The sequence below is a fragment of the Perca fluviatilis genome, chromosome 6 (assembly GCF_010015445.1).
Source record: "Perca fluviatilis chromosome 6, GENO_Pfluv_1.0, whole genome shotgun sequence".
In the NCBI taxonomy this organism is placed as follows: Eukaryota; Metazoa; Chordata; class Actinopteri; order Perciformes; family Percidae; genus Perca; species Perca fluviatilis.
This window is the reverse complement of record NC_053117.1, coordinates 1,027,350-1,052,459: the sequence shown is the minus strand read 5'-3', so window position 1 is coordinate 1,052,459 and position 25,110 is coordinate 1,027,350. Positions and strand designations below refer to the sequence as shown.

At 41.6% G+C, this 25,110-nt stretch overlaps 1 protein-coding gene across 2 annotated transcripts; it reads right to left on the bottom strand.

Moving 5' to 3' along the window:
* Window positions 1-176: 176 nt before the first annotated feature.
* adamts13 (ADAM metallopeptidase with thrombospondin type 1 motif, 13) lies at window positions 177-23,203 on the bottom strand. 2 transcript variants are annotated; one of them, XM_039803459.1, is made up of 29 exons: window positions 22,963-23,203; window positions 22,612-22,678; window positions 22,303-22,436; window positions 20,526-20,609; window positions 20,002-20,126; window positions 19,752-19,898; window positions 18,839-18,973; window positions 18,078-18,228; window positions 17,867-17,971; window positions 17,597-17,748; window positions 17,007-17,070; window positions 12,617-12,743; window positions 12,387-12,535; window positions 11,293-11,413; window positions 11,025-11,105; window positions 10,750-10,931; window positions 10,454-10,610; window positions 9,877-9,970; window positions 9,608-9,787; window positions 9,239-9,437; window positions 8,568-8,670; window positions 8,349-8,478; window positions 6,529-6,723; window positions 6,249-6,453; window positions 5,295-5,571; window positions 5,069-5,212; window positions 4,805-4,984; window positions 1,377-1,552; window positions 177-627 (listed from the first exon to the last, which is right to left on the bottom strand). In XM_039803459.1, the coding sequence occupies exons 1-29, from the start codon at window positions 23,038-23,040 to the stop codon at window positions 466-468; spliced, it is 4,104 nt and encodes a 1,367-aa protein (XP_039659393.1). In that variant the 5' UTR covers window positions 23,041-23,203; the 3' UTR covers window positions 177-465. The 2 variants fall into 2 exon arrangements, with proteins under 2 accessions (XP_039659393.1, XP_039659392.1); XM_039803458.1 differs by having other exon boundaries at window positions 9,877-10,006; window positions 22,963-23,202.
* Window positions 23,204-25,110: the final 1,907 nt, after the last annotated feature.

Below are 25,110 nucleotides of genomic sequence, written 5' to 3'. Positions count from 1 at the left end.
AGAATGCCACGCTGACAGAGACACACACAATGTACTGAGTGTGCTGGAGCTGAGGAGAAACCCGTTAACAAAGCTTTGTGAGAAGTGCAATGTGTGAGATTCTTTATGATGGAAATTCTATATTTTAATATATTGTGTTATATATAAACTTTAAATTAACATAATTTGCTGATTGCCATAGTATAAATGTTTATTTATACTATACATGTCCCTGGTGCAGTCCTCAGAATGATACTCTCCTCGCTTGATGCTTAAAGATTTTGAGTGCTTTTGGTTTGTTTATTATTTATTTCGGGTCGGAATTATTTACCACATAGGAATAAAAACCAAAAGTATCTTGTTACAGTAAAGTCTTTCTACTCAGCAGAATGGAAGTTTTTGTAACAGTGTTACAAAAACGTCAAGTATTGTAAACTAAAGAAATGTTTAACGTAAATTTCAAATCTCCATCGAGATAGCTTATATTTAGTATAAAAGACGCATAAAGGAATATTCAGCTCTGAAGCTCCCTTTGGAATGCAGGTAATCTCCATGAAATTCAATCTCAGCCATGTTTCCAGAGGAGTGCCACTGAAACAGCTGTTGGCCTTTAAACACGTTGGTCTTTAAGACGCCCATGTCCCGGATCTGAACAAAAAACACAAGACAAAATAGTGCAGTAGTTATTACAGTTGCACTTTTCTGCCCCCTACTTAAAGTATACAGTATATTGAAACTAGTGTTAAAGGACAATTCCGGCGCAAAATGAACCTAGGGGTTAATAACACGTGTACCGTGTCCACCGTTCTCTGGGACATGTTTTCATGCTAATCGAATGTGACCAGTTTTAGCACCAACCGCCAATTACCTTATAACGCTAGTCGTCGGGGGGCAGGGGTAAAGTAAAAAGAAATCGCTATTTCTATACCACTAACAAGACTCAAAATAGCCAGGTGAACGACGAACGCCGTGCTTGAGCTATGTTACTGGTTGCACGGCATTCGTCGTTTGACTGATCATGACCATTTTCCCAAGATGGCGTCCGCCTGTATACGTGACTGGTACTATCTTTCTGAACTATCTTTTTATTAATAAACTGTCTGTACACGTACAAAGTTCTCAATGCTTCGGTTTACATGTAGAGACCATCATTGTGCTACTGTGGAAGCGTGGTGCTATTTTGAGTCTTGTTAGTGGTATAGAAATAGCGATTTCTTTTTATTTTACCCTTGCCCCGACGACTAGCGTTATAAGCTAATTAGCGGTTTGCGCTAAAACTGGTCACATTCGATTAGCATGAAAACATGTCCCAGAGAACGGTGGACACGGTACACGTGTTATTAACCCCTAGGTTCATTTTGCGCCGCATTTGTCCTTTTTAAAAAGCTTGTCCGCACCATGATGTATGTAGAGTGGGAGTTAGTGGAGTTGAATACTAATCCTATGTGCAGCGCTTGGATTCTGATCTTCACCAAGGGAGGGGCGTTGATGAGGACTCGACAGGTGTGGTTAGTGTTGGACGTTGTTGGATTCTCGAAGACACCAGTTGGGGAAAACAGCTGAATGTCACAATCTGTGGGCCAAAGACATTTCATCTGAACACCTGTACAGTCAAATGCAGTCCAATGCCTGGCAGTGACTATTATATTTGAGAAGCTCAAAATGGTTAATATTTGTTGAGGCTGGGTCAGGTGCTGATTCAACTTTAGTCATTTTTAAACTCTTTGGGGGCATTTTAGGCCTTTATTAGATAGGACAGCTGAAGACAGGAAAGGGGGGAATGACATGCAGCAAAGGGCCGCAGGTCGGAATCAAACGTGCAGCATGAACTGGGCCTCTGTATGTCAGGAGAGCTATCCAGGTGCCCCACTTGAGTCATTTTATAGGCAGTTAAAAGTGCTAAAAGGTTGTCACATCTACATGTAAATGGAAGATGAAGGGGACAAAATAAAAGCACATTACAATTCAACACAACATAAACTATTGTAGCTGAATCGACGCCACTCTGACAATCACAACAAGGAAAGAATATTTGGTTACACTTTACTTCAGAGATCTTCAACAGGGGGTCCGGGGCCTCTAAGGGGTCCTCAGAGTTACTGCAGAGGGGCCTCCAAATTATTGTACATTTTTTAAAGCTTTTTTAGTACAGAAAAATACTTTGCACGTCTATAATGTGAGACAGGTACGTCGGAGGGGGATACAGTGCCTTGCGAAAGTATTCGGCCCCCTTGAACGTTTCGACCTTTTGCCACATTTCAGGCTTCAAACATAAAGATATAAAACTGTAATTTTTTGTGAAGAATCAACAACAAGTGGGTCCCAATTATGAAGTGGAACGAAATTCATTGGCTATTTCAAACTTTTTTAACAAATAAAAAACTGAAAAAGTGGGCGTGCAAAATTATTCAGCCCCTTTACTTTCAGTGCAGCAAACTCCTCCAGAAGTTCAGTGAGGATCTCTGAATGATCCAATGTTGACCTAAATGACTAATGATGATAAATAGAATCCAGCTGTGTGTAATCAAGTCTCCCGTATAAATGCACCTGCTCTGTGATAGTCTCAGAGGTCCGTGTAAAGGGCGCGCACAGAGCATCACGAAGAACAAGGAACACACCAGGCAAGTCCGAGATACTGTTGTGGAGAAGTTTAAAGCCGGATTTGGATACCAAAAGATTTCCCAAGCTTTAAACATCCCGCGGAGCACTGTGCAAGCGATAATATTGAAATGGAAGGAGTATCAGACCACTACAAATCTACGAAGACCCGGCCGTCCCTCTAAACTTTCAGCTCATACAATGAGAAGACTGATCAGAGATGCAGCCAAGAGGCCCATGATCACTCTGGATGAACTGCGGAGATCTACAGCTGAGGTGGGAGACTCTGTCCATAGGACAACAATCAGTCGTATACTGCACAAATCTGGCCTTTATGGAAGAGTGGCAAGAAGAAAGCCATTTCTTAAAGATATCCATAAAAAGTGTTGTTTAAAGTTTGCCAAAAGCCACCTGGGAGACACACCAAACATGTGGAAGAAGGTGCTGTGGTCAGATGAAACCAAAATCGAACTTTTTGGCAACAATGCAAAACGTTATGTTTGGCGTAAAAGCAACACAGCTCATCACCCTGAACACACCATCCCCACTGTCAAACATGGTGGTGGCAGCATCATGGTTTGGGCCTGCTTTTCTTCAGCAGGGACAGGGAAGATGGTTAAAATTGATGGGAAGATGGATGGAGCCAAATACAGGACCATTCTGGAAGAAAACCTGATGGAGTCTGCAAAAAAACCTGAGACTGGGACGGAGATTTGTCTTCCAACAAGACAATGATCCAAAACATAAAGCAAAATCTACAATGGAATGGTTCACAAATAAACATATCCAGGTGTTAGAATGGCCAAGTCAAAGTCCAGACCTGAATTCAATCGAGAATCTGTGGAAAGAACTGAAAACTGCTGTTCACAAACGCTCTCCATCCAACCTCACTGAGCTCGAGCTGTTTTGCAAGGAGGAATGGGCAAAAATGTCAGTCTCTCGATGTGCAAAACTGATAGAGACATACCCCAAGCGACTTACAGCTGTAATCGCAGCAAAAGGTGGCGCTACAAAGTATTAACTTAAGGGGGCTGAATAATTTTGCACGCCCAATATTTCAGTTTTTTATTTGTTTAAAAGGTTTGAAATATCCAATAAATTTCGTTCCACTTCATGATTGTGTCCCACTTGTTGTTGATTCTTCACAAAAAATTACAGTTTTATATCTTTATGTTTGAGGCCTGAAATGTGGCAAAAGGTCGAAAAGTTCAAGGGGGCCGAATACTTTCGCAAGGCACTGTAAGTAGGTCAGTAGTTGCAGAGAAACTCCCGCACACTGTCTAACTTGCAAAAAAATAAATTTAATAGTAGGCAATAGTAGTTTCTGTACGTTTCTGTACTAGTTAATTTGCAATTTTTGAAAGTTTTTCCAAAAATGCACGTCTTAACATGAATCCAACATATAAGTAGCAAATATAAATCTGCCTATTTGTGTAAAAAACACATGGATGATAGGCTTAGTTGTAGCCATCCACAGATACTTGATCCTAAAGATTCACTGTCACGTATGTTTAACATTACAACATGATTTATAAAATCATACCAACATTTTTTTATTATAGCTTAGTTTTCTATGCCCAAAAAGGTATGTATAAAAGGCATTTGGCCCAGTTAACTATGCAACTTAATTTTATAAAATATGTAGTAGGGGGTCCCTGCTCTGTCTCTCTCTCAGATAAGTGGTCCTTGGCTTAAAAAACGTTGAAGACCCCTGCTTTACTTGAAGGTATCTACATAAGAGTGACATGACACTGTCATGAACGTGTCATAAACATTATAAACAAGTCATAAACGGTGATGACATAACGCTTCTTTTAGTTAAGTGTCATTCGGTTTTTGTCATGACAAGTTAGGGTTAGGGTTCGTGACTGTGTCATGTCACTCTTATGTAGATACCTTCAAGTAAAGTGTTACCGAATATTTCAAGCGTAGCTATATTTTTGGCTTGACTATTTATTGCAGGGCTTTTGTATTGGATTGCATTAGAATGTGCAAGTGTTCACGATATTGCGTACATCTCTCTAGATGAACCTTTATGTTGCAATAGGCTCAAACATTGGGCTCAATTCACTTATACTTGCATCCATTCCAAAAAGCAAGGAAAGCCTATTTCACAAATCATCATCCACTCTTCTGAGATATAGGAACGGTCAGCCTTTTGGATTGCAAAAAAAATCCATCATGCCACCCCTGCTCTGCACGTGCTGACCACACAAGCATTTCTTACCCTGATGGTGGCTCTTCTTCGTGTTTTTCTGTGAAGTGTAGGTGAACACGACCCCATTCCCTGGGGTGAGCAGATTTTGACGCACCAGCAGGACGTTGGTTCTGGTGGTCAGTTCACTTCCCGCTACCTGCTCACACTTTTTCACAACTGCCAGTCGGTCAAAAAATGCTGCATATTCCTCTGTAGGGACACATGCATGGAGTTTGTTTAGCTGCACTAGTTACGACACAGGAAATGTCCTTTTCTGTTTCTGATAAAACTTACTTTTTCTGCAGTTCAAGGAGCCAGATTCCACTTTAACACGAATGACCTCATCTAGGGGTCGACCTATGGATACTGTGCAGCGGCCGGTCGTGTCTTTCAAATCCACCGTGCCTGATTCTGTCAGGAGTAGCTGTCCACATGCACCTGGTTAAACACAGACACTGTAATGATAATCCTGCAGCTGCCTTCAGCTCTTACTAAGAAAGGATAGTTTATGTGTACTAACTGGGTTTAGGTGTTGGGCTGGTGTTTGTAGTGGCCTGTGGGATGGTGATTGCCTCTGTTGGACTTGGAGAAGGATGGTCCAACGGGTGACGTGGCGTAACGGCAGTGGTGACATCTGAGATGGGCAGCACGTCTCCGCAGCCGGCCATGTAGCAGCCCTGGATGGTGATGGGTTTGGGCATGTGCATACAAAACAGAGGGCTGAGGGGCTCCTGCTTAGAGGGGCCCATGCAGGACACAGCTCTGGATTGGATCCCATATCCACAGGGTACTGAACACTGGATGAGCAAGATATCCCAAATAAACAGGATTCACATCAAAGAAGAAGCAACAATTAGCATAATGTGTATATATAGGGTTGCATGTCTGGCAACAAGGAGAGGAGTCCTTTTTTCTACAACTCCAGACAGCAAATGCTTATTCATTATTTCCATACAATACAAAATTAATTTGGTGTTACATGCAGTGTAAGTGCAGATTGATTTGAAAAGTCTGGCACAGTCCTTTAAAATGGGATGTTGACTCAATATTGGAGGTAGTAATCCCAAGCCACACAAGTTGAGCAATGAGAAAGTTTCCCACTCATTTTATATAATATACATAATTCTTTATCTTATCTAATGATTGTTTTCAATGTTGATTAATTTCCTCGATGAATCAATCATTTTCTCTATTAAAGGTCTAGATATTACGAAAAATGGAATCACAATTGTTTGTTTGGGTCCAAGAGCTAACGATTCTTTTTGTACTGATAGAAAACACTGAAAACTCACATTTGAGAACCAGAGAATGGTTTACATTTCTGCTCGAAAACGTATTTAAACGATTAATAGATTATCAAAATTGTTCGCCATTCATTTTCTGTCAATCGACTTGACGATCAACAACTAATTGTGTCACCCTGAATGCGATCTAATCTTTATATTCCGATCCGTGTGCCTCCTGTGAAATGTACCTGGCTCCACGGTTTCACCTCCCATCTAAAGGTGCAGACCTGCACCAGGCAGGGCACTCTGGTGGCTGGTTTGACAGCCGCGTGGCAGCTCTCCTCCGGCACCAAACTCTCCTTGCCATAGACAAACTGGACACAAGACACAGTCCTCTGAGCTACACCCAAATCACAGGACGCCGAGCAGGGCGATGTGATGAATACCTTCCACCTGGATGAATGACAGTGGTATTTAAATCATTTTACCTTTGCAACATTTTCTTTATTTTCGATGTGTGTTATTCACCTTGCTGGGCAGCTGTAGTCGTTACATGAAACCACTGCTGTGGGTTTGGGAAAGTCACCGCACTCTGAATCCTCCACCACCTCCTCCTCCTCCTCCTCCTCCTCCTCGCCTTCTGTTTCTCTGGCACAGTACAGCACCCGGTTGGCCACCCCTCCTCCACACGTTACACTGCAGACTCCTTGCTTAGAGCGCCACCTGGTTGATATAACAAGCATTTTGCTGCTGTAATTTTCAAACCCTTATTTCAAACCGCATAACTCCTTTCTCTAAAACGGTAGTCTTGCATTGCCAGACCTATCTCAACAGCACTGTGGAGTAAGGACTGGTTACACCACACATACATTCTGGGATAGGAGAACCAATCACAATCATCTTGGGCGGTGCTAAGCTCCGGACGCAGTGACGGTGGCTCTGCAAAATGGTCTCGGGAAGGAATTCGTTTTGGTGGAACGTTTGCACCCCGCAACAGAAAACGTCACATAAATATTACATGAAGTTAACTGTGCACACAATACAGTAACGTGAGCTATTTAACTTAGCTGGAGACATGGTTAAAAATCATTTGCTTTTTTGTGTGTATTTTGTTCATGACAAATCCCTGCCAATCTTTTCCAAAACATCCCAGTTAGATAGTAAAAACATATTCTTTGTAAATCTTTACAATCATTTCCAGAAAGAACCAAGCAGACCTTCCTTAAAGGTCCAGTGTGTAACGTGTGTTGCCCATTCACAAACTTGTCCTTTTTCATGAATATTTACCTCCACCATCAATTCCCCGTATTCCTTTTGGCTTGAAATTTGACATTTGCATTCACATGAACTGGGGTAGACGCTCCATATTCATGCGCCATCTTGAAATTAGTTAGCCAGTAAGGGACATATACGACATACTGCTCCACCTTTCGCGTTTTTTTGCTGTCACATGATAAACTCACATGTGCTGCTAATGCTGCTAATGGGTATCGTCGCTTCCTGGTCCCCGGCGAGTTTGAAGATGGAGACATGGAGGACCACAAGGATTCAAAATCCAAATTTCAGGAACAGGAGTCTTCTTCTTCTCCCAGAAAAAGGAAAAGGTTATAGAAAAGAGCAAGAGATTGGCTTTTTGAAGCATGAAGGCTACCGTAGCTGTAATATCTGCAGTGTCCGGCTGCGTCCTGCCGCGTCCACTGCATCCACCCACGCTCTGCTGTGCCACGCTACATCCCGTAACGCCCTGCTGTGCCCTGCTATGACATGAACTACAACGACTACCATTGTAGTCACTGCTCCATTATCTTTAATGTGACTTTTATCACCACAGTTCATCACCCCCCCAACCGGCCCGTCAGACACCGCCTACCAAGAGTCTGGGTCTGCCGAGGTTTCTTCCTAAAAGGGAGTTTCTCCTCGCCACTGTCGCAATAGCCACTGCTAATGCTTGCTCTTGAGGGAATTACTGGAATTGTTGGGGCTTTGGAAATTATAGAGTGTGGTCTAGACCTACTCTATCTATAAAGTGTCTCGAGATAACTCGTGTTATGATTTGATACTATAAATAAAATTTAATTGAATTGAATTAATACGTACTTTGAACTGTGGCGCGTGAGAGAGTTGATTGCGATATATGATCTCAATGCTAGATGGGAGAAATTCCCACACGTTGGACCTTTAATGCACGATCCAAATTTTTCTTCAAAACTAGCCATTTTCAGTGGTTAGCTTGCTAGCTCAGAGGTTCTCTTTGTTGTTTCCCAAAGCAAACTGAGTTTAAGAACGGCAACACGCAGATTACACATTAACACTGTATGTTATATGCATGTCAAGCATGGGGGTCTCACATGGCGGGGCAGGGAGATGTGTTGCACGCCTCAGACTGTGGAGGAGGTTTGGTAGAAGCATCGCAGTGGACGTCAGTCACTCTCAGTCTGGTCTGGTGGTCCACACAGGAGAACCACACCTGCAGGGTTCCTACATAAGCATCAGGCTTTTGTTTTGGTACCGTATCTGACGAGGACATGCTGTTTCTGAGTGATGGTGAGTATATTTGTTTCACTTACCGTTGCCGCAGGTCTTAGAGCACTGGCTGATAACAGGACTCCAGACATACACAGGGGCCTGTCTAGAGCGTGGTGACACACCAGACTTCAGCATGGGCTGTTCCTGGTCAAGAAAGACAATGTTGTCACCAAAGCACAGTTTGGACTCGTGACGGCGGGTGGTATTACTACAGCAAGACTTTAATTCTGCTCACTTGGAAGAATGCAAACAAGCCACAACTCACAGAATGGGCTAAACTTATGACAGAGATCGCTTCCTTTGAATACTCAATAGCTAGACTGAACAATGGCAAAGGGAAATTTAGCCAGGTATGGGATCACTTCCTGTTATGTATTAAAGGCCTATTGCAATAAAAAAGGTGTGAAATTGTAGATTTGATTCAATTACAAGAGGTGCTGTTTTAAGGGTAAATGATTTTCACTGTCTTTGCTACTAAGGTTTAGTTATTTACGTTTTTTTTATTTTGTATTATTTGTTCTTAGTGTGTGTTGTTGTTTTTGGATGTATTTTTTTTCTTCTTTTATTGTAAAACTATTGTATGAAGACTATCTGATTGACTGTGTATGGACAGATGTTAATTTAACTGACAAAAAAGAAAGACAATGTTTAGAGATGCTTCACATTTTGAAATAAGAGTGAGATTTTAGTAATTTTTTATTTTTAACTTTACCTCTCCCTCAGATTCCCATCCAATGGGACAAACATCTACCACACAGGGCACAGAATCAGGTGGTTTGATCTGCAAAGAACAAAAGCTTTGATCCACTTCAACATCCTGACCGTCTTCGGGCCGGACGCATGACACGATGCGTTTCGCTTCTCCCGGCCCGCACACTGCTGAACACTCTCCTGGCTCTGACACGCGCCATCTTGTAAACACAAAAAGTTGGTTTCACTTTTCTTTTCTTTTTTTTAACTCCTATCACGTGAAATTCTGCATATTCTGCGGCCATAGGAAGTTATTTGACCCATGCACTCTTGGTAAATAAAATAAATAGCTGGGCAGCTAATGCTCAACATTACAGTGTAGCCTTTATACCTGGCAGGGCAGTGTTGCAGGTTACATTTTTCAACAGTATTTGGAGCTGTATCAGGTGGGCATTTAGAATCTGGAATTTCTTCCACGTCGGCTCCATGTTTCTGAACACATCTTACAGGACGCACTCTCTCTCCTCCACCACAGGAGGCACTGCAAGGCCCAAACATCCCCGTATCCCACCTGTAAAACAGTTCATTATTCACGTATAACCGTTTGTGCTGAGCTGCATGTGTATGTGAGAGGAACAGTGTTGTGTGTGTGAACCTAACCTGGGGGGACAGGGTGAGAGCTGACAGCTTGTGTGGAGTGGTACCGGGGGAGGAGTTGTTTCACAATTGCGTTCCTCCAAATGGTTGTTGGTATCTGCATCCACACAGACATATACATGCTTCTGTACACCTGTTAAAAAGTCAATATGTGTAGAAAAAACACATTACTTCATGAAACACAAAATGTTTCAAATGATTGCATTTGCTGTGCTGTGTGTGATCATTTAGGTAATCAGTTCAGTTGACATTTGGTGGCATCTGCTTCTGAAAATGTGTGATCAGAGCAACGGCTAAATGAATTTGGCCTATTCAACGCTGCAGTGTCCTTATAATAGACAGACACTGTAAGTATGGGATAAAAGCTTGCTCAATAAGGTCAATATTGCTGCACATTATCATACAAATGCCTCATCTCATTTGTAAAACCCTTTGGCTCCTACAACAAAAGAGCTAAGACTTTAATGTGCAATCAGCCTGTGCATTTTTAATGACTTCCGCCATCAAATACATGATATTATATTAGGCTGTGTTTACTCTTTGTGCTTTTCCATATAACTCGTGATTAACAGTTACTTACCTGAACCACAGGAGACAGAGCAGGGTGTTGTGTGGAAAGCCCATTCGCCTTTAGGTGTAATGTCTGTCAACTCACTGTTTCTGGTAGGTACGTAGAACTGGTAGCTAATGTTTGGATTAGTTTTCTCTCCGTATTCTTTCCCATATTTGCGATACACCTGCAAACAGAATCATAATTATAACAGTCAGATAGTATTTCACGTGTGAAAAGCTACATTTTTTCAAATGTTGGAGAAAGTCTAACTCTTGAATATATTCAATTAATTTCCCAAAAAGGTGAAGTTTTTCTCTCCTGACCTGTATGTTTATCTCTTGTGACAGCGGCCCTGGCAGCAGCAGCTCCTCCATCTCAGGCAAAAGGTCAGGGGTCAGGTGGAGGCGGTACTCAAGGCGGTTATCATCCAGTGGGGAGGGGTGGGTCATATTCAGCGCCATGCTTCCCGTCCCGGACACAATGTACCGACCCCCAACCACTACAGCTGCGGATGCAAATGTCCAAAACAACTCCAGGTTTTAGTTCCTGTTAACTCTGTTGCAGAAACGTGAATCTTTAGTGAAGTGATGACGCTCACCCATGTGAGTGAACAGAGGTGTCCTGTTGACAATCTGGACCTGTGTGGCATTCACTGGCAGAGAGAGGAAGGTGGTGTACTCTGAAACAGAGATAATGAATCATAACTCATGGAATACAGCAATCAGGGCTCAAACTATGAGTACGAATTAATCTATTGATTCTTTTTGCTAATTAATCAGTTCATTTCATCTAAAAAAAACAAACAATTGTTGTTGATTCATTTTCTGTCATTGAATGTTTAATAGCTATATGCTGTTGTTTGCTACCTCTAGCCTGACCACCAGTGTAGGAGTCAGAGATCAAACTGCAGGATGATCCATCTCCACCACACAGCCCGCACACATCCCTCACTTCCCCAGAGCGCAGCACACCATCACAGCCAAACAGCTGATCAGAGACAAACAGTACATTTAATAAGGTGTGAGAACTGACCCGACCGATATATCGTTGGGCTGATCGTTAGGCATTTTCCAAACTATCGGTATCTGCATTTATAATGGCCGATAAATGAATATTTAAAAAATAAAATAAAAACGGACGAAACCCCCTTTCAACCATGTTCTGAGTGTTGGCGTTGCATAGTTTGTCCCCCAGAGGGCGCTCTACAACGTCCCTGTTGGCAACACTCGTGTTTAACCTTCTAAGTTTCATATCTTAAAGGGATATGCCATCGTTTGTTGAAATAGGGCTTATCACGGTCTCCCCTAGCTGTAGATAGGTGGGCCAACGCATTTTTTGTGCATGCATTGTTTTAGTCCGGTGCAACACCGGCAGCGCCGCCGCTAGTTAGCTTAGCGTAGTGAATGGAATCATATGTTGCCGGTTAGCATGTTGTGAGTAAAAGTGAGCCAACAAAAGACAAAAAAACAACCTAATTACTTGCACTCAGACAAAAAATGCGTTGGCCCACCTATCTACAGCCAGGGTAGACCGTGATTAGCCCTATTTCAACAAACAGTGGTGTATTCATTTGAGTTTGTATTTTTATACATTTTATTTATCAGAACTTTAATCTATTTTGATGTCCATCTGTTCTGTTGTGACAATTAAACAAACTATGTTTATTTAGTGTATTTTTAAACTGCATTATCATATTATTTTAGTGAGGACTCATAAATAACTACATATAACTAATGTTAGAGAAATCTGTTTGTTTTGTTACGCGTTTCTGGATTTATTTATTTTTTCAAATATATATCGGCTGATATATTGGAATATCGGATTTTTAAATAACCAAATATTTGTATCGATATCAGCCTTAAAAATCCTTTATCGGTCGGGCTCTAGAACTGACTGTTAAAAAAAAAAGTGTAAAAGAGAGAGACTGCATCTGCTCTGTCATCTACGTAGTCTTCTTTACCTGGCATTTCCCTTTTAGACAAGCGGCTGTTGAGCCAAAGGGAGGCTGGCTGTCTGACTCACAGCGAGTCCCATCCACAAACTGAGAGCCACGGCTCACTAGGAAGTTTTCTCCTTTTGACTCGCACATATATCGGCACTGCTCATCCCCTAGTAACGGCGAGAAGATAAAAACACGTTAGAAATAAAGGTTTTGTCCCTTTACTTGTGGAAAAATGTCTTTAGGCCCACCTTGTCCAAAGCCTATAGCAGGTATCCAGGTGTAGAAGGAGGCAGTGTTTGGTAGCAGGTAGAGGGGGAGGAGGTCTGTTTGGGAACACTGCTCTGCTATGAAATCCAGCTGGGTGCGCTCACATGGCTGCAACATGTGTGGTAAGAAAAAGAAAAACAGGATTTTTGTTGGCCTGATGATGGTTTCTGTTTGCACATTCAGTCCCAAACCACTATAGAGGCATTCAGGGCTCACTTTGCTCCAGGCTGAATAAATTCTTTGCCCCTAATTGTCTACATTGTTCCATGTCAAAACCGTCAATGCTTCTGGTTTTGGAGGCTTGTTATGGGAACACAGTCTGCAAACTGCCACCAAAAGATCATTAAAAAGCAGTGGTGGAAGACGTATTCAGATACTTTACTTCAGTGAAAGTACTAATACCACACTGTGAAAATACTTCACTACAAGTAAAAGTCCTGCATTCAAAACCTTACTTGAGTAAAAGTATGTAAGTATTATCAGCTAAATGTACTTAAAGGTCCCATGGCATGAAAATCTAACTTTATGAGTTGTTTTTTTTAACATTAATATGAGTTCCCCCAGCCTGCCTATGGTCCCCCAGTGGCTAGAAATGGTGATAGGTGTAAACCGAGCCCTGGGTATCCTGCTCTGCCTTTGAGAAAATGAAACCTCAGATGGGACGATCTGGAATCTCCCCCTTATGACATCATAAGGGGAAAGGTTACCTCCCCTTTCTGAAGGATTTCTTTGAGTCGCGTGATCTGGATTTTCTCTGCGTAACGGAAACGTGGATTCCGGTGGGTGAGTAGAGTGCTTTTTGTGAACTTTTACCGTTTGACTGTTTGTACTTTAACTCCCCGAGGACGTCAGGTCGTGGAGGAGGACTGGCAACGGTCTATAAAACAAAATTTAAGTGTAAACAGCTCACACTCGCTGTATCCTACGCCAGCTTTGAGGTGAATTTTTTTTAACTGAGCGGTGCATTCCAGTGCTGTGCGCCCTCGTATATAGGCCACCCAAATACAACAAGGATTTCATCAATGACTTTTCTCAATTTTTGGCTGAGTTAGTGCCAATGTATGATTGCCTCCTTATTGTAGGGGATTTTAACATCCACGTGTGCTGTCCTGAAAAGCCAATGGCAAGAGCCTTTTTGGATATCATTGAGTGTTTTAATCTTGTACAGTGTGTATCTGGTCCCACGCAGGAACGTGGGCACACTCTTGATTTGGTTTTAACTCATGGCTTAACTGTTTCTAATCTTGAAGTCTGTGATGCTTTCTTCTCTGATCATATGCCTGTGGTATTTGAAATTTCCCTCTCCTGTGTTGTGGTTAAACCGTGTGCTCCTGTGCGCCGTGGTCGGATAGTTAACCCTTCCACTGCTGCTCATTTTTCCTCTGTTTTTAATCTAAATCGTGTCTCTCTTGGTTCTAACACAACTGTTGAAGATCTGTGCGCTGGTTTTAATGCTGCTTGTCAAGCAGCATTAGATACAGTAGCCCCCGTAAAAACCAGGCTGTCCAAACCTAGACCTGATCCTTGGCTGAATGATGTCACCCGCACTGCCAGACGCGAGTGCAGAAGGGCGGAAAGAAAGTGGAAGAGTGATAAACTACAAGTGTCATTTCAGATACTTAGAGAGAGTTGGCGTTCTTATCAAAAAATTTTAAGCATTTTTCTAACATTATTTCTTCTAATGGTCATAATCCTTGAGTTCTTTTTAATGCCCTCAAAACTGTTCTTAATGTCCCACAACTCCAGTGTTTGGAGAACCCATCAAAAGTGTGTGAGGAGTTTCTCCACTTCTTTATCCACAAGGTGGAGAGCATTAGGGCCCTTATTGGTCCACCTTTGTATGACCTTGGCATTTCTGTAACCTGTTCTGCTGTTTTGAACCAGTTTGAGCCTGTTAGTTTGCCTTTTTATAGAAAATATTATTGGTCAAATGAAGATCACTGGCTCCTTCAATGATTTGATTCCCCCACGTCTTTTTAAAGAGGTGGGGGAATCAGCTACAGTGGCGCCCTGCATACTTGATATTATTAATGTCAGTTTAATTACTGGAGTCGTACCTATGAGTTTTAAACACGCGGTTGTTCAACCCTTGTTAAAGAAACCTGGTCTGGACCGACTTGAACTCTCAAATTATCGGCCTATCTCAAAGCTCCCTTTGCTTTCTTCTTCTCAATTATGGAGAAAGTTGTTTATTTGCAGCTGAGCACATTTTTGAATGACAATTGTATAACTGAAATTTTCCAGTCTGGATTTAAGTCAGCCCACAGCTCTGCTGAGGGTTTTCAACGACATTTTTTTGGCTTCAGACTCTGGTGATACTGTTGCTCTGCTGCTATTGGACCTTACGGCTGCGTTCGATACAGTCGACCACCAAATCTTATTGTTTCAACTGGAGAACTGTGTGGGCATTAAGGGGTTGGCCTTAGCCTGGATTAGGTCCTATTTGGAAGGCAGAAGCTTTTCAGTTCAGGTTGGTGATGCTGTGTCCTCTACGGCTCCTCTGTCATGCGGAGTTCCTCAAGGGTCTGTCCTTGGGCCGCTACTTTTTTCAATGTACATGCTGTCTCTTGGGTCAATCCTCAGAAGTCATAATGTTTCGTTCCATTTTTATGCTGACGACTGCCAAATATATGTACCGCTAAGTCAGTCAAAAACTCTTTTAGAGTGTCTGAATGAAGTGAAAGCATGGATGGCTATGAATTTTTTGTATTTAAATGAGAGCAAAACTGAGTTTGTGTTATTTGCTCCTAGTGACTCAGCTGCTACAGTTCCTGTTGACGTAGGCTGTCTAACCCGACACATTAGCCCTGTGGTTACAAACCTGGGCGTCAAGTTGGACGGTCGTTTAAAACTTGATGCGCGGATTGGTGCAGTGGTGAAGACCGGCTTCTTCCAGCTGAGGCAACTAGCCAAAGTAAAACCGGTTCTATCTCGACATGATTTTGTAATTTTAATCCATGCTTTTATCACCACTCGTTTAGATTATTGCAATGCACTTTACAGTGGTATTAGCAAATCAAATATGGCACGATTACAGCTAGTCCAAAATGCAGCTGCTCGTCTTTTAACTGGAACTAGAAAATTTGATCATATTACACCCATCCTCCAATCACTCCACTGGCTCCCTGTGCACTTTCGCACTGATTTTAAAATTCTGTTATTTGTTTTTAAATGTCTGCATGGCCTGGCCCCCCTGTACCTGCTCGTGCCCTACACCCCCTCTCGGTTGCTCCGGTCGGCTGACCAGGCACTACTGGTCGTCCCCAAGACTAAGCGTAAATCGAGAGGTGACCGTGTGTTTGCCGTGGCAGCTCCGAGACTCTGGAATGAGCTGCCTTTGCACATCAGACTGACTGAGTCTCTTGCTGTTTTTAAATCTCGTCTTAAAACTCATTTATTTTCTTTGGCTTTTAACTCAGTTTGAGGGTTGACTTTGAGTTTTGTATTGCTGTATTTATTTTTATTGTTTTATTATTTTTGTGTTGTGCCTCTGTTGTATGTTATTGTTTATTCATAGACTGTGTTCAGCACTTTGGTCAACAGTGTTGTTTTTAAGGTGCTTTATAAATAAAGGTGGATTGGATTTCTCTGCTTTGCCCACCCAGAGAATTTGGCCCCCCCATGAGAAAGAGAGAGACATCATGGCTTGCAAACAAGCAAAGCATGGCAGTTGGTCAAGGCCACACCCCCACCCTCCACCTTGCGGCATTAATGTGTATGTTGCATTTTACTTCTATAGATGTTTAAGGTTGTGCTAATGTTAACTCATAATATACTGTTGGGTAGTTTAATCTACAGCAATGCATCATATTCTATAAGATCATCATATTTGTGTAGCGTCACTGTCCTGTGAGAATCATGTATCTCTAAAAAGTCAAAACAGCCCTGTTTTCAGCTTTGTGATGATGCATTTTTTTTGCTGATCCAAGAGGCTTTTTAAAGGATTGATTTAGCTTAAGAAGTAGGAGAATTTTCTCAACACATGAGGGACACTTCATCCTTCAGTTTATCACAACCATTTAAAATCACCACATCTGGAGATACATGATTTTCACTGGACAGGAAGGGGATGAAAATCTGTCATCTGAAAAGTAACTAAAGCTTTTAGACAAATGCTGTGAAGTAGAAAGAACAATATTTACCTCTGAGATGTAGTGGAGTAGAAGTATGAAGTTGCATAAAATGTGAATACTCAAGTAAAGTAGAAGTACCTCAAATTTGTACTTAAGTACAACATTTCAGTGAATGGATATATCACATTTCACCACTGATAAAAAGAAGTGGGACGATTCTGGGTACAGTGATCCACTGAGTAAATATGATTGACCTACTGTACTGTATGGAGGCCCAATGTAAACAGTAGGAACTTACCTGCTGGTGACAAAGTTCAGCTTCAATATCCGGCCCTTCACAATCATTCCCTCCAAAAGCAGGTCTGAAAAATTGATTGAATGACAAAATGTTATGGTAACGAGTCATGTACAGTATAAGCCGTACACTTTGGGACTGCCTTATCACATATACAAAGTACAGTTCAGTCAGACAAGTCACTTTGAAATGTTTATTATAAGAGCAGAACATTGTGTTTGACGGCCAGATTCCGACCTCATCACTCCCCGCAGTTTGGGTTTACAGGAGATATTGGGGAGTGATGATAAAGTAGCTTCCCCCTGGCCGGAGCCTGCAGGTGCATGCTGGGGTGATGGTGGTGGGGCTGAAAGCAGGCAGCGATACAGGTGCAGGGCAGCAGCATTGACAAGGCAGAGATGGGCGAATGTGCAGCTTAAATAGACCGCCAAATTGAGAGGATGTGCTAGGTAAATGATACGGAGAGTGAGGCATGTCACGTGTGCGTCCAGCGGTGCCGCTCGAGTTGACTGCCTGAACTAGCTCGCAGGCGTCGCCCCATTTACAGGATCTTCAGCACCGACTACGATTGACGCTTGCATCACATTTGTTACCTTGGGTTATTGCATTTCCGTGTACGGTGAGTGACTCCCCCACCACATGTCCGTGAGCAGGGGCAGAACTCAGACCAGTTGGACCAGGAGCCGTGCACCACCACAGAGGAGCTGAGCTCATTTGCAGACACACAACGCCCCTTCAGACACCACTGGGAGAGAGGAATGCGCCTCATGAACAAACATGCCACGGCCTCCTTTTATTGAGTAACACTCAAATGATTCGGTGGAAGAATGATTGCACCAAAATGACTGATGACGGAGCAGTACCTGATGAGGTGCACACTCTGTCCCGTCCAGCAGTGGGACCAGGAGACGTTTGCAGGAGCTGTTATCATCTGGGTTAATGTGACACGACAGGACACGGCAGGCTGGCTGATGGAAAAGCCGACCAATATTGCAAACATGACTAAAAGAAGTGGTATATTTGTGATGTGATATGCCACCTGGTGGTATCAAGCTGCTATTACAGGTGACTTACCAGGTCAGGATTGGTGAAAGAGCAGGCTCTTGCAGTGCTACCAAAAGCTATACGGCACTGGTCATCAACTCCATAGTAAAGGCCGGGCTTCCAGTCTTGCAGCGAGCCTCCCAGTGCAGGCAGGTCCTTTACACATTCAGCTTTCCCTTCACTGGGAACATTAAAACAAGAGACATCTCATTTTCAAGTCAGGACTACAGCCGATTCGTGTCACAGGTGTAAGCTACTTCACGCACTGATAGTTCCTATACTTACTGTAAGATGTATTAAGGTTTTAATGAATATCAACTCAAAGCCAGATATTACATTAACCTTTCTCAAAATGTGAGAAGGAAATCAGTTAAAAGTCCCATGTTATGCTCATTTACAGATCCATATTTGTATTTTAGGTCTATAATAGAACATGTTTACATGCTTTATTGTTAAAAAACACATTTTTCTCATACTGTCTTTCTGAATATATCTGTATTCATCTTCTGTCTGAAACGCTCCATTTTAATGCCTGTGTCTTAAAAGCACCCTACTTGAAAAACCCCAATCTGCTCTGATTGGTCAGCGTTTCTGGGTCATTCACATCTGCCCTCACTGCATCATTTGCAAGTACATTTGTGACATCACAACCGTACGGGAGCCCTGACGGCCCGTTTAAGGGCACCGTTTCTGAATACAGGCTCTGTGCATTTCGCTGATTGAGCATTTTGATTCTTTCACAGTATGATGAAAGTGATGAATGCACAGCTGATCGGAACAGGTTGGCCCACCTGAAGAATGTGAGCAGCTCGTGTCTGCTGCAGGGAGACCAGGTCAGATCCACACTGTTGTAGCCTCCGTCAGAGGCCATCATGAACCCACTCCTGCTGCAGGTGTTTCCTACTCCGTCATGGTTGATTCCAAAACTGGGTGAAAGTAATTTAAATATACAATATGTTAAATATACTTTATTGTACATATATATATATATATATATATATATATAATATATATCTCTTAAGGTGCTTATACCATGAAGCAATCTTAATGAATTTATTAAAAGTTGGTGGTGATATTTCAAGTTTTCCCCATTTTGCAGTGAATACTTGCAAACTTTCGAATCTCCACTCCAGGGATTTGCTTCAATCAGGATCCAGTATTGTTACTGTTCTACAGTGGAGGATTCAAAGTGATTCACTATAGTCTTTTAACCAAGCTACTTTAATTTGCAAAGGGCAATTAAATCTTTTTATGGGTCTGTAATTTCCTTATAATTTATAAGAACCTTCCAGGAATGAGCCATATTCGTTGTTATTAATTATAGGGAACATAGGAATGTCCTTAAAGTAAAAGCGCCATTTGAATTAAGTAAATATTAATTAATTATATATCTATTATTGGACACTTTATTCTCCATATATGTTAGAAGCTTGTCTGTGTGTTTAACTGACTTGCTGTGAATTGACTAAAAGATCTGTTAAGGCAGCAATTCATTTGAATTATTAAACTGAAAGTGTACCAATTGTCTATACTTTCCCTATAATTAGTCCAAAATTACATAGCTATTTCCAGGAAGCTTCTTGGAAATGATTCATAAATGACAGACCTGTAAAATAAAGTGTTACCTTATAAGGTTATAAGCTGTAATGTAAACATATATTTAATGTAGATTCACTGTTGATCATGTGCGTGCCTATTTTTTACCTGTGGCCAATCTCATGAGTAATGGTGATCCCCAGGTCAAAGCCTGTGTCCTCTGTGATCACACAGCTCCATTCACTGGAGCAAGCCCCACCCAAGTGCGCTACACCCCTCACCTGGTTGTTCCCATCAGGCAACACCAGGTCATACCTGTTTGTGATAGTAGACATACAGTACAATGGTTTGTTAATTTATTCAATATTAAGAAAACATTTTACAACTCTTACAATACAGCCAGGTTCATTTAACACACCTTGTAATGTATAACAGAAGATCAGCATGAAGTGGGTCCGTATCATTTAAGGGGTTTATCCTTCTGCCCCAGTCACACACACTTCTGAGAGAGGAGGTAATGTTGGGTGACATTTGGATCTCTGGCTAGAAGAGTGACAAAAGACCACAGTGACAAAAGTAAGGCATTGATAAAAAAAAGAAACTGAATGTAAGCTTATTCTACCATTGCTTCCATTCAAAGTCACTCTAACAGCATTAGCTTAGTACCTATGAATATTTAAACTACACAAGAACAATTAATTCAAGAGCCATAGGGATTTTAAATGACTAATACTACTCATTTATAAGATTATGTTTTTGGATAGGACAACAGAAGACATGAAAGGAGAGAGAGAGAGGGGGAATGACATGCAGCAAAGGACCGCAGGTCAGAGTCAAATTTGGGCCCGCTGCGTCGAGGAGTAAATCTCTATATCCGGGCGCCCAATACTACTCAAATATGAACTTGATTCTACATTGAACGTATAACAAGGAGCCACTTACCTCTGGCTCTGACAGGATAATCATGCGGACCAGGTGCACCCTCATGTTGGCGCCCAGGGCCATGTCTCTCAACAGCTCTGAGGCCTGGGTGGAAATTAGAATATAAGTCAGAAGAATATATTTCAGGATGTTCAGAGTGTAATGGGACTATAGTATTGCAGGGCACTCTATACGTCTGGTTATGTCAACATACAATATCTGAACAGACTTTTCTCTCTAACTTGTGTTGCTTTTACAGTAATTGTCTTCATTATTTATTCATTATGCTTTATTTCAGCCATAAGGTGCTGTAAATAGTGTTGGTTTAAGTTTGTTCCACTCAGGGATGGAAATAACAAATTACATTTACTCTCATTGCTGTAACAAAGTCGTTTTTTGTGTACTTGTAAGTATTTTTTGAAAATTTATATTTTTACTTTTTACTTAAAGTGATACTTTGCCAATTTGTATCCAGCTCTGTGTCATGTTTGTGTGGGCAGTGTGTTTAGATGGTGTTTGGCTTTCCTTCAGTGGCGCAATTCCACTGAGCTTGTAGCAGCTGCTCAATGCGTCGTTTTGTGTTATCCGGCAGATCTCGGCAGACCTCCGCCGCTCAGCTTACCTGGGAGCTCCTTGCACTGAGGCCACCGTTCATCTGCACACACTGCCCACACTACCATGACACAGAGCTGGATTTAAATCTTCAAAATATGTCTTTAAAGCTACAGTGCGTAGTTTCTGCCGCCCCATGAGGAATTCTAAGTAATGACAACAACACTGTCAGCGCGTCCACATGATACAGCCTTCCGTGATCATGCACGCGCTCCACTCCTCCATGCAGTTGCTAGTAGCCAAAGATGACACGGAGGATTAAAAAACCATGATGGAATCTTCAGAATAGGTAATTATCTTCACTCGAGCTTCTGCGCAGGAAAGTCACCGGACGACACAATCTTCTGAACATAGCCATGCTGAGAAATCCAGAGAGAGTTGTGTGGAGCTGATAGTCTTAATTAGCTTTGTAGCAACTCATTTTGGCAACGGCTTGAATGTAACAGACTTTCAATAATATCATAACGTTACGCACTAAAGCTTTATTTATTTTTTTTATCTTAAGTTTTGTACTTCACTACATTTAAAGTTGCATCTGTTACAGAGTAAGAACAAGTCACACAAAAAAAAGTTGTGATAAACTTTGTGATAATGGAACAAAAGAAAGGAGAATGCTGCCATGCTGGAAAACACACTAAATGTAAACGTTCATTTGCCACTGTGGAGTGTTCATTGCTTATACATCACTAGTTTGTCTGCTTTGATTATGTTTTCTTCTGCTGTTAATTCTATAAGAAGTGGCATCTTATTTAATGTACGTATGTAGCCTAATAATGCTTGTTGCACCCGCTGCGGTGTCCGTAACCTATTTGTTTATTGTCGTTCATTTTTGTCTAATTGTCTGAGTTTTGTCTATTTTCTGGTTAATTATAGTAATGTTATACAAAGTACGTTGGTTTATGATTGGTAATCAGTTGTGTGCACAGGCTGCAAAATGATAGTATATAGAAAAGATATACCACTGGTTTGGACATGAGGGCTACGTGGTGTGATGTGTATAGGTTAACAAATGCATGTTATTTTGTAGCCTAAGTACATTCTTTGTAGGTCCAAGTAATTTACTTGTACTTGTGAAGAGTAATATAGTACTCTTTCCATCCCTGGTTCCACTACATTTTCCCATACATTTGTTTTAAGGCACACAAATGCCAATCAACAGAACGTAGGCTGTTGTGCTTAGACTTACAATGTTGAGGTTGGTGAGGATGTATCGTTCTGTATCCTGCTTGTGGACCTGCTGGACATCAGGCCCTACCACCACCAGCAGTTCTAGATGTGTGATATCAGGCATCAGAGCCGACCGACGCAGTCGCCCACTCACTGTGAACATGGAGAAGACACAGTATAACCATACACCCGTAATCTGCTTCTCTGTATAGTGTTTTACTGTACATATCACACCTAATTACACCATCACAGAAAGATAGTTCTCATTGCATTATGTACAGTATGAGTCTTCAAACCGTTTTTACAGTTCAGCCATACAGAGACATACCTGAGGCACCAGGAGACGAACCAGGAGAGGAAACTATGTGTCTTTTACTAGAGGGGTGGTGAAAAAGCTTAAAGAGGACACAAACAATTACAATTGTTAGGTCCTTTAGAAACAGCAGCTTTTAGCCTTTATAACCAAATTTAGATCTGTGGCCCAAGAATGAAAACACAAAACTTTTTTAGTGACTGCCATGTACATCCAGTAAAACATAGTTATTGCTCTCTGCAGGTCGTGGGCTTTCACAGGATGATAAACAGTTTAAAGTTGAAGAGTTCAATGTACTTTGCAGATGTCCGGAGCAGGAGAATCACTAACTGCAGTGCTCCTGTTCAACCGCAGCTTTCCACCTACCTCGTCCAATGGAGAACTCATTAGAGCGGCGAAGCCAGGCCACAGTAACAGCAGACAGAGCAGAGTTGTAAAAAACATGTTTTCCCCCTTTTTCTGTGCGTCTATGCCTGCTCTGCTTTAACACCGGGACAATATGTGATCCTCCTCTTCAGCAGGACAGAGCCCAGTCAAGAGGGTATGAGTAACATGTCTTTATGTAAACAGTAGGGACAAAGTTGATGAGTGACACGTCATTTGCTAGTTTTTCCCAAATTTGGGACCAAGAGGACAGCTCTCATTGGTTGTGTTTTGTTTTTTTTGTACTATGACTAATTTGTGTCATTTCTTGCCTTTCGCCACTGAACAATGAAAACTATTACAATCCTTTCAGACTTTTTGTATCTGAAACATTTTGATGATAAGAGACAATCAGCAATGGCAGCTGCCTGCATGATTTATTTAGTCACCAAAATCTACCTTTGGATTCGACCTGTATGTAAATGTAAGCCGTTCACAGCAGCCTCCATTGCTATTATATTATGATAAATAATGATGTTGTTTCCTGTTGTAGCCTTTAGAGGGCAGACATGGTCCTGTGGTTGGACTGAAAGAAGGAACAGAAGCACACACACACACACACACACACACACACACACACACACACACACACACACACACACACACACACACACACACACACACACACACACACACACACACACACACACACACACACACACACACACACACACACACACACACACACACACACACACACACACACACTCCTCCACAAGAGTGTAACAAAATATCATCCCTTATGTCCATGGTAGACATAAAACCTTATCTAATGCTAAATTACCTATTTGGAAGGCAGAAGATTCACAGCGGAAACAATAAAACATCCACAGTAAAGCTAAAACTGACAAGCTTTATACTTTGGGTCATTATTATTTTAACTTAACTGGGCCAGATGAGGGGCTTTTCTCTCTAGATTCAAGGATTAGCAGTGCTTTTAAAAAAAATACATTTGTTGGCATTTCCATATATCATTATGCTTTATTACTTTCCTTGCTTTTAATGATACAAATGCAGAGAACTGGGCCCAACAGATTGCGTCCTATACTTCTAACACAGCTTGCTTAACATAGGCAACATTTTCCTCCTGCTATAATGACATAAATCAAATGAAACAACCAGAATGTATTCCACCTTTTTAGATAAACTCTACAATGTTGTTTCACAGTACTGCCAAAAACGTGTTTACCCTCTCTTTCTTCTCCTCTCATATTCCACTTCCTTCCCGAGGGGGTACAGTTTATCTTCATAAAGCGAGGATTCAAGCCCCATATGCCATTAGTTTGCCAGATATCTGCCTGTTGTCAGTCTGAATTAACAGCTGGGTGTCACAGGCATTACACCAGCATCACTGCTCTACTAAAACCTCAATGCTCTGCTGGATTTACAGAACACAACAGACTGTGTTAAGTATTGTTGGATTCTCATACCCATGTCTGTTTAGAAGAGGGTAGGGATTTTTTATTTATGATCCTACATTATATATATCTAGCCATATGGGATACTCAAGTGGGTACAACAGATGACGCCTCAGGAAAATGTTGTTTGGTTGCAGTTAATGAAGAAGGAGGAAGTTGCTCATGGAACGAAGTTAATCAAAGAAATGCGATGATCTCTGTAACTCTGTTCGATAAGGTCACATTTCTTGTCATTTTCAGACTTTGTAATGGGAAGCAACCTACCAGTGTTTCAGTTGAGATGCGTTCACCTTGGGTGGCATGAAGGGATTCTCGTTCATCTGCTGCCCTTTGTCATTCCCTCCATCTGTCACACTGTTGTAAAAGATTCATGTGTGCAAGAACTATAAAAGTTCACCTGCCTCTTTCTGACAGCCCATCACTCAAACTCTTTTTGTTGGTTTTGATAATATATGGAGGATAAGAATCAATGCTAGAATTTGACTGTATTTGTTTGAAATAAATGTATTAAGGATGTTCATTTCAGTAGCTGGCATGGGAATCTTGCTTTCGAAGCACAGAGTGACAGACTGAGTAAAAAAAAAATCAAATATCTTGCTTTTTATCTTGCAAGGGTTGGTTAAATCTAGAATGCCTTTCATGTCTGACTCATTGTAGCTGCATTTCTGTTAGG